The sequence below is a fragment of the Amblyomma maculatum genome, chromosome 5 (genome assembly GCF_055883805.1).
Source record: "Amblyomma maculatum isolate TAMU_Amacu chromosome 5, ASM5588380v1, whole genome shotgun sequence".
Lineage (NCBI taxonomy): Eukaryota > Metazoa > Arthropoda > Arachnida > Ixodida > Ixodidae > Amblyomma > Amblyomma maculatum.
Window position 1 is genome coordinate 56,254,374 of NC_139348.1, and position 18,699 is coordinate 56,273,072.

Consider the following 18,699-nt stretch of genomic DNA (forward strand, 5'->3'; position numbering starts at 1 on the left):
GTGGAAATTAAGAAGAAGAAATGGACATGGGCAGGACATGTAGTGCGAAGAGAGGATAACCGATGGTCGCTGAGGGTAACAAACTGGATTCCAAGGGAAGGAAAGCGTAGCAGGGGGCGGCAGAAAGTTAGGTGGGCGGATGAGATTAAGAAGTTCGCAGGGGTCAAGTGGATGCAGCTAGCACAGAACCGGGTTAAGTGGAGAGATATGGGAGAGGCCTTCGCCCTGCAGTGGGTATAATCAGGCTGCTGCTGCTGCTGATGATGATGATGATGATGATGATGATGATGATGATGATGATGAATCTACGCGACCCCTGCGGTCGGTTGGCCGGCTGGGCATTACGCTTTCAGGAGTTCAACTTTACAGTGTCGTACAAAAGTGGCGGCCAACAGGCTGACGCTGACTGCCTCTCGCGGCTGCCTCTCGCAACTACCATCTGCGATGACAACTTTGACGACTATCTTGCCGCCGTTTCCGTACAATTTTCGGATCTTGCCACTTTCCAGCGAGAACAAGAAAAATATCAAGACTTGGTATCACTTTTTGAAAAAGCTCGTGGTCCGGCATCAGCGAACCCTTTCTGCATTCGCGATGGTTTGCTGTATCGAAAAAATTACTCGTCTGGCGGTGCACGCTTTCTGCTAGTCGTTGCGGCTAGCCTCTACGCCTCTGTTCTACAATCTATGCACGATGACGTTACAGCTGGGCACTCGGGGTTTGCCAGGACTCTTACGCGCATTAAGGAACGTTTCTACTGGCCAAATATGCGTCGAACGACTCAGTGTTACGTGAAATCCTGCGTGCAGTGCCAGCGGTTCAAGCTCCCCACGACTTCTCCGCCGGGCCACTTACATCCGGTGACACCACCGGCCACACCATATGAGCAAGTGGGTGTTGACCTCATAGGCCCGTTTCCCCGCTCGTCCAAAGGCAATCGCTGGGTCATCGTGTGCGTTGATCATCTCACGCGTTACTGTGAAACTGCCGCCATCCCTTCCGCCACCGCCGCTGACGTCTCCTTGTTTCTTCTCCACGCTGTCGTCCTCCGTCATGGACCTCCTCGTGTAATTATCAGTAACTGAGGCCGCCAGTTTACGGCAGATGTTGTGGAGCAGCTTCTGCGCTATTCTACGTGCCAGTTGCGTCACTCTACGCCGTACCATCCCCAGACAAATGGCCTCGTCGAACGTACAAACCGGACACTGACGAACATGCTTGCGATGTATGTTGACTCGCGGCACAAAAACTGGGATGACGTGCTTCCTTTCATTAATTACGCCTCTAACACCTCGAAGCATGAGACAACTTCCTATAGTCCATTTTTCCTCCTCTACGCCCGTCCGCCTCGACGTCCTCTTGACACCATTTTGCCGTTCTCTCTCGACACCGAGCAGTCTATTTCGAGCATCCTCTGCCGCGCTGAAGAGGCTCGTCGGGGTCGCCCGATTACGCATTCTGGCCTCGCAGGACCGCTCTAAGCGGCGCTACGATCGTCGGCATCAGGATGTCTCCTACCTTCCCGGCGACTTAATGTGGCTCTGGACACCTCTCCGCAAGCGTGGTTTGTCCCAGAAGCTGTTGTCGCACTACACAGGCCCATTTATTGTGCTCAAACGCATCAATGAGTTGAGCTACGTCGTGTCTCGCCAATGTACCCAAGGTCGCCCCTCTTGAAAAACACAGGTAGTTCATGTCGCAAGAATGAAGCGCTGCCACTCTCGCTCAGGACTCTGACTGATAGCCCAGGTGCTTCGTCTGCGAAGGGGAAATGTCAGGCATGCGAACAGAAGAGAGCAAGGAAGTGCAAAAAGAGGCTCTCCGAAATAGAAGTGGAAGAAGAGGAAGCTCACTATATCTTGGTTGGCACATCAGGCTAAGGGGCAGAACCACTTTGTAAATAAACCTAAACAATATATATATATATATATATATATATATATATATATATATATATATATATATATATATATATATATATATATATATATATATATATATATATTCACTTACGCAAGAGACCGAAACGTGGATGACAGCGAGAAAGGGTTCAACAGAGAAAACGAAAGATCAGTAATATATTCATAGAACAGTAATGACTGGAACACTAAAGAGAAATTCGGATTGTTTCGCATAGCAAACTATATTTTAAAACATTCATGTCGAAATTAAGATCAAACAGAGGACAGGAAATGCAATGCAAAGGAACAATTCCGGAGGATAGCTAAGGATAGTAACACGGAGAATTGTTGAGACAGCTCGTAACACAGCATGCAAAACGCATCAGAACAGACAAGGACACAGACAAAATTTCTCAGAGACAAGCATGATGCTGCACTGAGAAATGAATTATTTAGATTCATGTGCCTAGTCTCTTCATATAACTGCTACTAACATCTTTATTCACTTCACTGCTCTACCGTAATGCGTTCTGTGGAAAGAATACATTCGTCACATCAGAAAATGTGTGACTAGTAGAATTTGTAGAGCGCGCTTCAGCTATTATTGCCCGACGGCTCACACAAACCTTCGTGTGCGCTGCAAGGTTGGCAGGATATGCAAAATAGAAAAACGTTTCGACCCGAATTTCATAATGTGAACATTTACAAAAAGAACATGAATAACTTTACTCGAGTCATTTAGATATCCTGGGAATTCAAGGTTTCTGGTGAAGGAGGCTTTAGTTCCCCTTTGGAATCCTTATTGACGAAGGAAATAAATTCCTACGTAGTGTTAAGGTAAGGTATTAGCTGTCGGTAGACGGATGGAAGAGCAAACGTTCGCTAAGGCGCCTCGATGCCAGTGCCGCGCGCTGGCTTCACGGCACCCTAACGTCCACGGGTTTAAATAATTGAATTGCCAGTGCAGCATAGCAGTTGTCTCTATGCGCTTGTATGCTGTGTTCATGTCCTTTCTACTGCATTTTTCATATGCTCTAAGGATAACTGGGTTCCAAAGGAAATCAAGTCTGTAAAGGAGCGACAGCAAGTGCGATTTTTTGCTGGAGTATCTGCAGCCGGTGTTGCCATAGAATAAGCTAAAATGAAACGCAATAGAAAAGCGTTTCTCCTGCATAGGGGGAAGCGAGGTTACTATTGATAAAGACGGAATCTGTGGATACAGCACGCCTACCATTGGGGCATTATAGCTGCTTTATGTTTAAGTATTGAGCAGTATACCGCGTCATGCGCTTCGGCAGAAACGTTTTATAGTACCGTGTTCGGAGAGAAGGAAGGGGCTCGATATTTATATAGTTAAGTAATGATCAAGCAGCGCACATAGCAGTTTTCAATGAACTTAATTTCATCCTCAGAAATTCTCAACGCACGGCGTCTTGAAACTTTGATGTCCGAATATGATATTCATTCATTATTTGCAGCGTTAGAGGCCTACTTTTTGTACCGAAGAATTATTCGCCCTTTTTCAGAATTCATCAATATTTGGGGTAACAATTTATCATTTTTTATATCTATAGGAAGTGGCATACGTCGCCTATAATGACCAGCTACCAGGACGGTTCAATGGTACCCGCGGAGGACATTCTAAAGGCTGGTTTCTGACCATTTTCTTGCTTCGTAATTATGCTAGACGTTTCGATCATACATGCATGAGCAGATTTCGATTCAATTTTATGAATTACAAACATGCAATGTGTGGAAATAGTGTTCAACCTCTAATGTGGTCTTCGACCTTAATTTACGGAGAAAAGTCTCGCAATAAAGGCCTAAATGCAGTTAGGACAGCAACAGTCTAGATAATTTCACGCTAAAATTTACCAAGCATCATGGTAATACGGAACACCTTAGCAGTCATTATGACGTGCAATGAAGGTCTGTGACGGAGATATCGAAAAGGAATAATCAGTAATGATATAAAATTCAGACATAGTGCCAAACCAAGAACATCTGATATCTGTAGTGACTAAGATACCAACTTTATTAAAAGCAAACTTTTAAGTATAAATTTTTTTAAGTGTTTTATAAAACTTAGCAAGAATCTACATCATTCTGATAGATAAATATGCTACACTTATATTTCTAATTATTTCTAGTGAGCATGCTTGAAGGGAGTGGCCTATTGGCAATGCTTTATCAGAACGCCCCCATTAGCCACTAAGACATGGTATATTATTTTGACTAGTCGAGCTACTCACCTTTTTTAGCTGCAAAATGCTTTTCTACATCCATTTCTCGCAACAGGCATTCTCATGGCCAGCAAGAAAAGAAAGAGCATTGTGTGGTTGCAGCACAGTGTGCCTAGGTTCGTGGAGAATGTAACAGAAGGCTACATTTACCCGGGAAGCGGACGAGAGAATGGACAACTATTTCTGTGCCTCTCAATGCCTCTGCTGTCAGTGAATATTGTTGGTAAGGTGATTATATTAACTCTTTTCGACTATGCGGCGCATTTTGATTGTCTAGTTCATCGCAATAACATATAAATATGAGATAGATAGGCCTTAATATTTTTCATACTTTTGATGTCCAGATATTTGTTTCACTTTTTGTCATCTTCCTTTATGTGCGCTTATATACCGGGAAGTTGAATTGATTTGACATTAGTTACGCCTCAGACGCGTATGAATTCCTTCTTTGTTACTTATCGCTAAACAACTCTTCTCTAATGGTGTAGTAAAATCTGTTTGTGTTGATATAATCATTTGCATAATTTCTAACTGCTAAGTATAATGACAACTTATCAATTGACAATGGCAATTGTCAACATATGGACAATGTATTGAAAACTTGAGGTTTTTAATATCTGTGTTATTCTACCACTAGGAATAGTGCAGGTTTCAAGCAGTCAGTCTCCTCAAGTAATCGCACTTCGACAGATACACATGTTGGCTTGTAGCCCTAACACTAATACCTAGTGACTGAAAACTGCTTTTCATGCAACTAGAAGGAAGTAACTAGATACCATGGAAGAATAATAGAATGGTTAGGGTATAACTAAACCATCTGCTCTCCTTCCATTCATTAAAGATCAATTTGCATACAAATATAGCAGTTTTAAACTAATATTTAATCAATCAAAGTCCATCTTTACAGAACATACAAAGGGCTAATTATAAAGCAATGGTAAAATAAACAAATGGGATGGCAACCTAGATGTGGTAAAAGGGAGGGTAAAGATATGCAAGAAAATTGTAAAGAAATTATACTGGTGTCTTCAAATACCTTCATAGCTTTGATATACGCTCCCCACTTTTACGTTTTTGTTGCTTATCGCTCTTTGCTGCAATGCGAATGTTCTTTTTTTTCCTCACTTTTTAATTTATATTGGTTGAAACCCATTCTGCTTTTGGCGGGGCGGCCTGGACAAAGTTAGATTTATTTCTTTTTAGCTGCCCGCGCTAGCATTGCCTTACTCTGCAGCAGTAGTATCCTTATGATATCGTACATCACAATTGGCACCCTTTCTTAAGAATTCCAAAAGAAGATATCAAAAATACCGTAAACTGCTATCTCCGTAATAACAGCTGCGTCTTGTTCGGATATTGATGCTCCATTTTTGCAGCTAAACATTTGCAAGTACAAGCGGCGAACGTCTATCAGACTCACTCCCCACAATGGGCGAAGGTGTATTCAGAGTTTTGGAATATCCTCAATAAAAACTATTCAAAGGGGCACAAGTCTCTAAAGGTTGATCTCCTGAGGACTACAAGAGGAAAACCAGTACTGGCGATTGCAAAACCTCCAAATTTTCCCAAAGGTAAATCGACTTGTATTACACATGATGTCATTGTTTACTTATTTATCGCTAAATAGAGAATATTTTTTGTTTCTTGCGGCGTCACAGATGCTTGTCTGGTCGTAGGCCGGAGATTCCCCTTCGCCTGAATACGATGATCAGGTGTCGTGTACACTCAACAACATTGGTTGCAAGATAACCAGAAGTTATCCGCATTGTTTTGGGAATACATATCTGCCATTCTTTAATGGACGCCGAAGCCGTGCGCTAATTGAACCCACACACAGGAATGATTATTACCGACACTCGTCTAGTAAAAGCTCTATATTATGTATTGCCTGAAGCTCGAACATATCTGAAATGTTTTTAGCCAAGCTATTAACTTCTATAATTTTGGTGGGTGAATAAGCGCTAATGTTTCCCAGATGCCGAAAGGAACATATTTTCAGCAACAAGTGATTTCAAAAGCAAGCTGTACGGAAGGACGTTGCAAAATACTTGGCTGCCGATTTGTGGCGCTGTATGCGGTTGGTTGGGTTAAATGCGGTAATTCACCTGAAACGGTGGTTAAGCAATGCTGATGTGCAAGATGTAGAGTCATCATATAGCCTGTTTACATTGCCTGCCTTCGAAATCATGAAAGACCGAGAGAGAGTTGAAGTTTTTATTCAGACCAACGGTTGAAGGAGCTCCGAGGCTGCGTTGCTTTGAGCGGGTGTCGGGGTTCCCGCCTCAGACGCAGGCCGGTACACGTTGTTGGCTGGCGGCGTCCAAGCCCATGCTTGTTGGCGACTAGCTTCAGCCCAGGATCCGAGCTCCACACCACGGTCTCTCAGAGTTTCGTCGTCAGATCTAGGCCCTGTCGGTAACAGCCATAGGTGACAGTCTATAGCTGCCTATATGGCTGTATACCACTACCCAAAGGATGACTTCAGGATGACCGTGTTGATCGATCCCCAACACGCTCGTTACCGCTGCAACCATAAAGGTGTTTGTCCCTTAACAAAAGATCATTAAAGAGGTTGCTCAGAAAATTCCACATACTGTTTTGGGCAGTCATTTTAATGTTTATTTCCCTGAGTGAGTAAGTTAGTATTAGCTATTGCTTTCTGCATGAAGCGCAGGGACCAAATGACATGTTTGAACCTTATTCTTCACTCAGACATGGAATTAAGTAGCCACATCTGAATAAACCTCGTTCGGATTCTGCGCGATAATCTTTCTAGTGAACAGAAATTTACAAAATGCTAGTAAAATAGCCCGCTGCACTACTGAGTCAATAATTATGAAGCGATAGAATACTAAGGTGAGTTTTGTGTCCCATATGATGTAGGCTAAATGCAAAGGTTCATTCATCTATCATTCCAGCAGCAACCTATATGCGCAAAACATACCAACCTACGTTTTTAAGACCAGCGCAGTTTAAAGCATATATAGACTGCAAATTGAGCTTTGAACTTGTCCCAACGATAAGCCCCACGCTAGCCCTGAAGTTCCGCACACGGCGTACGTATTTGCATAACTCTAGGAGGCAAAGTATGGCATTCTCTGCCAACTGAAAAACACATCTTTTATTTTTGCACGTAATCTGTATTTTCTTTAGATTATGGCCCAACATCAGGGACATACACTTTCGAGAGACATGAACCATATCTATTCGGTATTTGGAATAACGATGCTAAAGTATGATATCATTTTTCTAAGTCATTTGTTTTTTTTTTGTTGCACATGGTATTAGTCGCTAGCAACCTTACTATTGAACCATAGTAGAAGTGAATGGAAATACATTTTTTCGCAACGACATGAAACAATCGGGATGGGTGACAGCTTATAGCTGCCTTAAACGTATGCAAATATTGACAGGTTACAGATTTCTTCCTGTGGCCGCCGGCATTCATAGGTTTCCTTCCTATTCCGCAGACGAAGGCAGAAGTTTAGAAGCTAAAGCTTCACTGGGTTAGGTGCGGCGCGTTTGGCTTATGCCGGAGTTTGACCTTCAGCTGACCTTCAGCCGCGTACCTCGCAGACGATTAGTCGTAGACGATACGTATGTGAAAGTATACTGGAAGTTATCTATAGTGACTGCACAGGAAGTAGGTCAGCGTAAAGAAATTAACAAAAATTCCCATAGAGACGATCTTTGGCAAGGATACACGATCTCCCCAGTAACATTCACCGTTTGCTTCGGGACGTCGACGGTGATGATAATTTGTTCGTTTATTATTCTTTGCGTTTGTCCTTATCGCCTCTGTTGCTAAATTTTAAGAAAACTCTCACCCTGCAGATATATTTATTAACAGGAGCTTTTGTATAGTTTGCGCCTTTCAGAAAAGATGTGTCAGCTTCGAACCTGACCGAAATGCTGACTCAGCATCCACCCGGCAGTGTAGGTTTTTTGTAGCTGCAGCATTTTATTTTCTTCTCAGACTAGAGAATCTCCGGTTCCAAGCTTAAAGATACATGCCGAAAAAACATTTTCCTGTTCTTTAGATACTTTCTTCTACACACCCTTTACTCTCCCCTCTTCAACTTTTCTGCTTCGGAAGCAAGAGCGTCTTAAACTGCTACCAATAATAATCGCGCTGGCCAAGTGAAGGCAAGTCCATTTGTCGAAACTTTGGCTCGCTTTCGAACTGAGGCTCTCCCCCTCCCCCCCCCCCCCCCCCCCTTCTCTTGTTCTGTGCTTTTTCATACTGTATAGCCATCTTTTTTTCGCTTTGCCCTGGTTATATTTTTGCATCACCATAGCGCGCTGATCTATCACTTCGCTAGCATATTACTTGATTGTTACCATAGCTCAGAGTCATGCTCATGATTTGTCTTTACAATTTCAATGATGATGGCGATACTCTCAAGATTGTGGATTTTACCATATCACGTTAAATTTATAACTGCGCAGGTTTGTTTTAGATTTGTGCGTAATATAATATCATTGCTAAAGCCTATCAATAATTATATGCAAAAAAGTTAAACAGAAAACATCGCTACGCGGAGATAAGAGAGAAGACTGGACCAGCGCTGACTAGCAAGTGAAGATTTTATTGGAGGGAACACAACTATTAACACCTTTTAAACCAATAGCACGCATTAGCAGTGCTAACAGCACCGATTCCTGATAACGTGAATCTTAACGGTCAAAATACCGCAGTTCAGTCATGAACGAGAACAGATGGGGTGCTGAAGCATGTGCCCGTTTTTCATGAATGTGAAATGCCTCGCTGATTTCTCTGGTTAGTTTATCGCGGTGCCTGTACAGAATCTTAGTATCCTAGAGCGGACTACATGATTCTGCATTAAAATGAGGAGGGTTACGGCGGCATTCTCTGCAGGGCATGTTTCGAGGAAGAGACCCCATCCAAAGAAATGTTGTGCTCACGTATGAGCGTATTAACGCACCTGCCTGTCTGGCCTATATACACTTTCTCATACATAAAGGGAACATCATACTCCGCACCTGCAGCACAAGGGACAAAATTCATGTCATGATTTATCTGACATACTTTCTTTATTTTTCTGCTTGTTTATTTCCATTTTTATCCTCCCTGGATATCGTATCAACCATGGCACAAATTTTGCCTAGCTTATTAGAGGCAGAAAATAGTACATCTGCGGGATACTTGATTTAAACGATGGGACAACTGGAGAATGTAGAGGAGGACAAAAAAAAAACAGGAAACAAATAAAGCACGCCAGTTAAATCATGACATGCATTTGTCCAGTGTTTCGCAGGTGCTGTGTATGATGCTCCCTTCACGCGTGGAAAATGATATATCGGTCAGACGGGCAGGTGCGTGAATACCCGCATCTGTGAGGAAAATACTTCCTTGGATAGGGCCCCTTCCTCGAACTTAGCCTTGCACTACAAAGAATGCCGCCGTAGCCCTCATAATTATAACGCACAAATCGTTAGTCCGCTCTTTGATGATACTAAGATTCTGTACAAGCCCCGTGATCAATTCACCAGAAAAATCAGTGGGGCATTTCCCATTCATAAAAACTGCGACGCATGCGTCAGCTCCCCATCTGTTCTCGTTCATGACGCTTAACTCCGATATAATGATCGTTAAGATTCATGTTATCGGGTAAGGTGCTGCTAGCACTGCTTATGCGTGCTCTTGGATGTAAATAGAGGATACATTTGTGTTATTTCAAATAAAATATTTAGTTGCTAGTCAGCGTTGGTCCTTTCTTCTCTCTTGACTCTTTTGTTGCGCTGTTTTGTGTTTATCTATGTACCAACTCGCTCATCTAGACGTTTTACTGAAGTTTATATGCCAACTAACTGACGAAATGTAGATTTTTGTTCACAGCTGCGCACATGTCACGAAACAAATTGCACACATGATCTGACTTCCCTCTGCAGATATCTACACAGAGGAGCTGGACAAGCAAATGAATGACAGCATTGTTGTTCAGTCTTGGAAAAATGGGGCTGGTGGAGCACAGAATATGCACTGCACGAAAAAGTACAATGTAAACGATGTCGATATGATAAACGTGAAAACAAAAAATGGGCAAGCTAAATTCTCAAGTAAAGAAGACCACAGCAAGTGGTACGTGGCGAGGCACAAAGGAATCTTCTGCTTCTCTTCATTAAATCGAATGGTGAGTAAACCAAATTAAACCAAATCCTGGCTTTTATTTTTGCCTTAAGGAGTCGGAATATATCAGTGCTGACCATATATAACGAGCCTGATGTTCAGACAATGTTGCTTTGTTACATCCGAAGTTTGTACCAATAGGTATGCCCTCTATTAGCAAAAGACAAACAACAACCAAGATAAACTAGTTTCTACATGCTGCCTAGTTCACTCTGAAGACGGTCGGTTCAATGCATGTCACGTGATACAAATGTTTACACTCTCAATCACGGTTTAGTGACCTTTGTCGAGACGCTTGGGGCAGAAGGGGTGATAGAGCGAGCCAACAGTAGCAAATAAGGCTTTCCAGCCTGGACACAGATACAGGCGCTAGTTGGGTTTACAAGGATAGGATTAAGAGGCAACGTAAACCTTACATAGCAAAACAACTTTATTCAAGCGTCGCTCGATCAAAACCACTGCTTAAAATCCCTCCTAATGTTGGCAATAAGTTCTGTCGTGTTTGATCCTCGACAAGGCTGCAACGAAGCTGCTTCACTATATCGGTGCGCAGAGGATGCTCTCATAGCCAGATTTGAAAAACGCTCTCGATTAGTGCATTAGGCGTCATGAAAAACGTCCATTCGTTGCAGATATTTCTTGAAGCAGCCTTCACAAGCGTGTGACCACATAGCTATGCGCTGAAGGTAGACAGGAACATTACACGAAAACTATTGGCAGTCTGATGTCTGCTTTTATTTATTTATGCGCAATTCTCGACTGGACTGTCCAACGCTGACGTGGATTGCCTGCTGTCTGCCCGCAGTGGGTACGTGACTACAGGGCAGAAGGCGTTATTGGCGGATATCCACTTCAGGAGGCGCCGCACTCAGTGTTACTACCTGGATCAGCAAGGCGTACATCACGAGTGGAAGGTTCTCAAATTGTTTAACTTTTTCTCATCCATCGTGTGCAGAGTTCTCATATTTTACGCTGCCAATGAATGCCTCACGCGTACTTATCCCAAGGTTCTGCTTTAAACATCGGCACACACGTGCTATCTCACTGAACTTTATCCTGTCAAAGAGATTGGACGGCGGCTAATACTATATCAAATGCCGCTTTCTATTCTCATATGTAGTTCCGAAACTGGTCTCCACCCTGACGATAAGCTTATAATATTTCAAAAGCCGAAAGAGTCTCTTGATTGTGCGTTCTTCAATACTAGGTAGTGTGTTCGTGGGTGCTAATAGATAATCCTAGTGTACTGCGACCTTCACCGCAAATCGCCCCCAAGCACCCTATTGCAGGGAACAAAATGTAGCGGACCAAGACAAGGACAGAGAAAGAAGACACCCACAGCGCTAAGGACAGAGAAAGAAGACACACATCGCTGTCCTTGTCTTGGTGCGTTATATTTTGTTCCCTTCGATCATGTACCAACAAGCCCAAGTATCTACTCTATTGCGCATGCCAAGATCCCCTTGACGCAGATAGATAGCATCATGTCACCCGTTAATAATTTGAAGGTATTATTAACGATGCACCCTTAACGGCACGCACACTCCCAAACACCCTTAGAGTGAGTGGGGGCAGCTGTTCGGATCGCAAAGCAGATGCCCTCCACTTGTGTGGTAAGCTCAGTCGGAATTCAACTATCTTCTAGTGACAGAGAGTGTGACCGTTTGGTGCACAGCTTTCGCCGGTTCAAGCCAGAGTAAGGGTCCTAGTCAGAAATAACAAACTAAACACACGTTATACACAGCAAGAGACGATACAGAGGAACACAAACATTAAAATTGCACAGACGAGAGGTTCACAGAAAAACAAACGCTAAGATGCAACTACGGAGGTATTCAATAACACAGAGACTTTATAACACATATCAAACACGAGAGAGTGACATAAACAAACAGCAAATTGTTCACCAGGCAGTGTTGCAGTCCGACGCCTCGAGAGTCACGATGTGTCCGCCATGCAAGACGAGCGCCACTCCCTCGCAGGTCAGTGGGCTTGCCAGCAGCGAGTGATCCCCAGGATTCCAGTTGTCCATAGCTCCACCTTCAAGAAAAAGTTTGTTTTAACTGCGGCCATTACAAGTGGGTACTTATGTAGAACGAACACCGTTTAATTGCTTTCGTCAACACAGCCATGTACCACGCGGAAAAAGGATTTTTGTAGAGACAGAGGTGAAGAGCATTGAATAAAAATATCACGTAGGGGTGACAAGGTCGACGAAACAAATGGAGGGGTCGATGATTGCACAGAAGAAACTCTTTATTGGGCTGACTTGCGCCCGTAAAAGAACTAAGCAACTCGGCGGCGGCGATAGCAACAAACGTGCTCGTCGGTCGCCGGACAAAGAATGCCCGTCACGCTCGTCAACACTCAATTTAAAGGCTGCACACAGCAATCTAGATAAGGTCGCAACAGCTACCAGCACGAGCTGGAACATTGTGGAAAGACACCCGAGTGGCCGGAACCTTCGAGACAGATCTCGGTGCATCTTTCGCTACAACAAAACTGATAAAGGTGTGACTAGCGACATCGAGCATTAACAAACAAAGATTACGGAACTGATACGCGGTCCAGAAACAGAGTGATAAGCCTGTAGCCGGCGGCTGTTACAAAAACAACAAATACTCTTTTGAAGGTTTCGCGGCATTACTCCCCCTTAAAAAAACATCGCCTCGATGTTCCAAAACAAAGAAACTTAAACATAAACTCTGCAAAGTTTAAACACCACAGATTCTTTAACGCGCATATTATGGCTTCAGTCGTACAACATGTACAAATTCTGGGCGTGCGCGTCGACGTTGTGATGCTGATGTTCCGTCGGGAATGACTTCATAGTCAAGTGGTCCAACGAGGTGAAGGATTTTGTATGGCCCAAAGTATCGACGCAACAACTTTTCACTTAATCCGCGACGGCGAATTGGTGTCCAAACCCACACTTGGTCTCCTGGATTGTACTCTGCATGACGTCGTCGTATAGTGTATCGTCGGCTGTCGGTGCGCTGTTGGTCTTTAATACGCAGCCGTGCGAGTCGTCGGGCGTCCTCTGCACGCTGCAGGTATGCGGCGACGTCAAGGTTGTCTTCGCTGGCTACGTGCGGCAGCATTGCGTCGAGCGTCGTCGTGGGCTCCCTGCCGTACACAAGCTTAAACGGGGTCGCTCTGGTCGTCTCCTGGACTGCCGTGTTATACGCGAAGATCACGTACGGCAAGATGGCGTCCCAAATCTTGTGTTCAGCGTCGACGTACATAGCGATCATGTCCGCGATCGTTTTGTTCAGGCGCTCCGTAAGGCCATTGGTCTGGGGATGGTACGCAGTTTTTCGTCGACGGCTTGTGTGACTATTCCAGTATGGCTTGCGTATTCTCTGCCGTAAACGCCGTTCCCCTGTCCGTGATGAGCACTTCTGGGGCGCCGTGTCGCAAGAGAATTTGTTCGACGAAAAATTTGGAGACTTCTGCCGCGGTACCATTGGGTAGTGCTCTTGCTTCGGCGCAACGGGTAAGGTAGTCAGTGGCCACAATGATCCACTTGTTACCCATAGACGAAGATGGAAAGGGGCCGTGGAGATCCATCCCAATTTCGGCGGCTTTCGGAAGCAGGATGGTAGCGGCGAGGGCTTGGGAGGTCGCGTCGGCTTGGGAGGCCGCGTCGGGGTGCAGGACGACATAATGCAGCTGCATAGTCCATCGCTGCTGATTCATGCACTGGAGCCGTCGGAGTCGTCGCTTTAGGAAGGCCCAGCGCCTGCTGAACTTCTTCACGGACGACGTCCGCGAGCGTCGCCACCTAGGGTTGTTGCGATGATGGCAGCATTCGGCGCAGCTCCTCTCGCACGATCTCCCGGATGAGGTCCCGAAGGTTCTCTCCGCTTGTAGATGCGTTGGGGTAGTGGGTTGAGCAGTTCGGCGGAAGTGGTCGCTCGTAGTGGCGCATCCGGGTGGCCAACGCCTTCTCGACAGTCGATGCTTCCTTTTCAAATTCTTCCACAGTTCTCGGCGGGTTTCACACACACCCCGCAAAAAGCGACTCTGTAACTCCTTCCGAGATCAAATGGGGTCAGGCAGCAGACCGTGTTCGGGTTGTAGGCCTTGAAGTGGGCGGCTGGCTCGGTGACCTGTAGGCTGGTCTTCCAGGGCGACAGGAACACGGCTTGGGTCTTCGCTTGAAGGATCGAAGGAAGCACCTCCACCAGATGTCACGTAGGGGTGACAAGGTCGACGACACAAATGGAGGGGTCGATGATTGCACTGAAGAAACTCTTTATTGGGCTGACTTGCGCCCGCAAAAGAACTAAGCAACTCGGCGGCGGCGATAGCAACAAACGTGCTCGTCGGTCGTCGGACAAAGAATGCCCGTCACACTCGTCAACGCTCAATTTAAAGGCTGTACAGAACAATCTAGATAACGTCGCAACAGCTACCAGCACGGGCTGGAACATGGTGGAAAGACACCCGAGTGGCCGGAACCTTCGAGACAGATCTCGGTGCATCTTTCGCTACAACAAAACTGATAAAGGTGTGCCTCGCGACATCGAGCATTAAAAAACGGAACTGATACGGATATTACGGAACTGATACACGGTCCAGAAACAGAGTGATAAGCCTGTATGCCGGCGGCTGCCAAAAAAACAACATATACTGTTTTGAAGGTTTTGCGGCAATATCCTCCTTTGAATGTGCGATAATTTTGAGCTTTCATATGGCACGCCACGTATATGCAGGATTTGCGAAGCCGTCTTCCATTTATTCGCAGCAACATCGAAATTGTATTAGTGCAGGAAAGTAGGCTATATACGTTTTTTTTCTGTTTCACTGTTAATTGACACGTGTTTACAATATTATTCTTGATCAAAATTATTCACAGTTCATTTAAATTTATGCAAGCAACAGGAGACTTATCTATAGAGAGATAGCTGGTGACTATACTATACCACACCAATTTATCGTGCACGATAAAATTTCTATGATAAGTATAGTACCATCGAAGACTAGTCTACTATAAAATCACAAAATTAATAACGTTATATTATACTATCCATATTGTGCACAAATCCACCAGATATTTCCTGATTTAGACTTGACATTAAAGATATTGGCTAAATCATGGGTGATATTGGCGCGAAATATTGTAATCTTTTTTTCTTCTTTTTAGACAGCCGCTGGCACGCGGCCTTATCACTGTGAGTCTAGCGCGCTGATCAATTCTGTATTGTTTGTTCATTCATGCCTGTTGCCCCAAGACAATGCTGTAGAATTTTCTTTGCCGTGCAGAATGCGTCGAGCGGTATCTAGAAGATTCATGCCAGCCTCGTGCGTTTCCAGGTTATGCTAGTCCCCGGTTGCGGCTTTATTTAATCGTTTATTAGTTGCCCATAAATTGAGCTTTGACGATCGCGAAATACATTCTCAGTTCGACGATCTTCCAGCATGGTTTTTGCTATCGCCGCCGCTGATTGCTTATTTCTTTTTTGGGCCCAATTAAGCCAAATAGAGAGGTGATCTCTGTGCTGTTACGCTTTGTCTTCTCTTTCGTACTTATATATGGCCTCGTCACCACCACTTGACATCTGGTAGAGGTGCTGAAACTCTGTAAACGCGCCATACCGCTGAAGATGAAACCAGCCGCGCAAATAGAGCCTCTAGTTTCGTCCAGTCCCGCGTATGAGGGCGCCGAAGACTGGACTGACATTTTCGGGCGTGTGGCATTGTTCAACATTTGGGGACGACACAGCCAAGTGGAGGCAAGTTTATTATCTTCAGGAATCCGCTCGAATTTAGTTTGAGAGTGGCGAGAATCTTTTGAAGGAACGGGGCACTTTCAAGAGAGAGCTGTTGAAAGCTTTTACTACTATCATCAGAAACGAAAACGCCCAGTCATTCCTACATTCAAGAGCAGAGCTCCCAAATGAGTCACTCTTTGCTTACGTAGGGGAAATGAAGCGCCTATTTCGACGCGGAGACTATAAAATAACCGAGGAAAGAAACGTGCGTAAATTAATGCGAGCCATAAAAGAATATCTTATCGCGTGCCTCGTGAGAAACCCACTCCAAACCGTGGCTGAATTTCAACAAGAAGCATCCTAAATAGAGCGACCCCTAGATGCCCGAACTCTATATTACAAACGGCATCTTCAAGCGCTCTCTGCAAACTGCGACGCCGAAGCTAAATGCGGGGATAACCTCCGCAAGACTATCCACGAGGTCGTTCGACAAGAGCTGCGCCAACTAATCCCACCGCAACGCCGTCGCAAATTGCATCGCTGACGGACGCAATCCGTGAGGACGTCAAACAGTATCTGGCTTTTCCTGAAGCGGCGGCTTTGATGGCTCCAGTGCAAGTAGTCGCAGCGATGAACTATGTTGCCACGCTACGTCGCCCTGCACCCTACCGCGACCTTCCAAGTCGTCAGCGCTACTGTCCTCTTCCCGAAAGCCACCCCTTGGCCCCACCCGCCAAACCTAGGAACGACTTTCAAGCCCCAGGCAGTGAGGTGCCTGGAGGACGGCAAACAATCGTCCACTCTGCTTCCCTGCAACAAAACCAGCCACTTCCTACACCACGGCCCATAGAGACTCATTGGCCTGCGCGGCTTTATCATCGACGTCCCACGACTCCGTCCTGGCGAACGACCACAAGAAATCAAACACTACTTGCGCAAGACACAGTCGCCTAGCCATCGGTACCGCTCTCCATCATCTCATGGCACACGATTTGTATCGCCAGGCCGCAACTATGATTACAGTGTGCGAGGAAGGTCCCTTAGAGGAGCAATAAAGACAGCAACCCTTAAAGGTGAAGTTGCTCAACGGCGAAAAGACGAAGATCCGCCACTGCAGACGACGACTAACAACGATACAGCCATTTGATCGCTCCACACGACGACATGGACGGCAACACTACCAGAGTTTAAGCCAACACCGCCGCTCAGCGAAGTAACAATGGTATACCACGGCCGTAACATGAATAAACGACCGAGCCGAGATCGGACAACAAGACCCACGTGCAATGCGAGAACGCGAACAAGCGATCTTAAAGTTGCTGTCGATGGTTACACAGTCACTGCCCTAGTAGACACCAGATCTGACTACTCAGTCTTCAGCGGACCGTTAGCTCTTAGCTCAGGAATGTTACGACCGCTTGGGATGGCCCGCTGATTCGCACCACTTATGGTAACCTCATTACTAAAATCGGGGTGATGCACTGCAAGAGTAACCGTAAATGGGCGTACTTACCCCACCAGCTGCGTGGTTTTACAGCAGTGTTTGCGCGACGTGATTTTGGGCATGGGCTTTTTAACCATCAGAGAGCGAGTATCGACCTTCGATATAAGCTCATCAAGCTCTCGGCTGACAAAGCTATACCTACTTCTAGGACTTCGATGCAACGCGTTTCTCTAAACATCCTGGACGGAAGCTTGATCGTGCCACCCCGAACAAGCGTCATCTCCTCGTGGGAAACGCAGACATAGAAACTGCCTAAGGCCTCTTCGAGAGAAACGCCCAGTTGCTTTTAGAAAAAGGGCTCGGAATCGCAAGAGGTGTCACCCGTATCCGAGGAGGACCGGCTCAGGTGCTGGTGACGAACATCACAAAAGAATACCGGCATCTTAACAACGGCATGACTATCGATTTCTTTGAAGAGCAAGCGAACAGCCGAGATGTCATCGCCCTCCCAGAAAAAAAACAAAGACGATACACCCAACCTAACCAAGCCGCCCATGTTCATATATCAACACAGCACTACCACGAGACAGGCAAGACTGGATTAGCACTCTTCTTGAAAGCTACAGCCGGTTCTTTTCTTCAGCACCGAAGGTGCAGCAAACTCCGCACCGCATAATCTCAGACGAACGCGCTCAACCGCTAGGTCAAAGCCCCTACCATGTATCGCCGCGAGAACTTCAGGCCATACGCGACCAAGTGTACGAAATTCTACGCGATTACGTGATCCAGCCATCGAACAGCCCTTGGCGGCACCAATCGTTTTGGTGAAAAACAAAAACGGCAGTCTTCGCTTCTGCATTGACTAGCGCCGCTTTATTAGCATAACGAAGAAGGATGCCTGCCCGCTTCCCCCCATCGACGACATACAGGAGCGGCTCTGTAACGCTACGTACTTCTCGTCAATAGATCTGAAGAGCTGGGGCTGCAAAGTGAGGTCTGCCAAATAGACCTCGAGAAGACCGCGGTTATCCAGCCAGCCCGCCTTTGATTAATGCCATTCGGGTTGTGCTCCGCTGTCACCCGTTAATAATTATGGGGGTATTATTAACGATGCGCCCTTAACGGTGCGCACACTCCCAGGCACCCTTTGAGTGAGTGGGGGTAGCTGTTCCGGTCGCAAAGGAGATGCCCTCGACCTGCGTGGCAAGCTCAGCCGGAATTCAACTACCTTGTGGTGACAGAA

The 18,699-nt window shown here is 45.6% G+C and overlaps 1 protein-coding gene across 1 annotated transcript in view; it reads left to right on the top strand.

The window, feature by feature from the left end:
• LOC146188355 (cell-death-related nuclease 7-like) overlaps nt 1–18,699 on the top strand; it is a 105,251-nt gene that overhangs the window by 53,872 nt on the left and 32,680 nt on the right. Inside the window, exons 3-6 of the mRNA XM_084603749.1 lie at nt 3,476–3,548; nt 4,200–4,367; nt 5,521–5,715; nt 10,058–10,299. Coding sequence (XP_084459875.1) covers nt 3,476–3,548; nt 4,200–4,367; nt 5,521–5,715; nt 10,058–10,299 — 678 coding nt within the window. The remainder of the gene's footprint in view (nt 1–3,475; nt 3,549–4,199; nt 4,368–5,520; nt 5,716–10,057; nt 10,300–18,699) is intronic.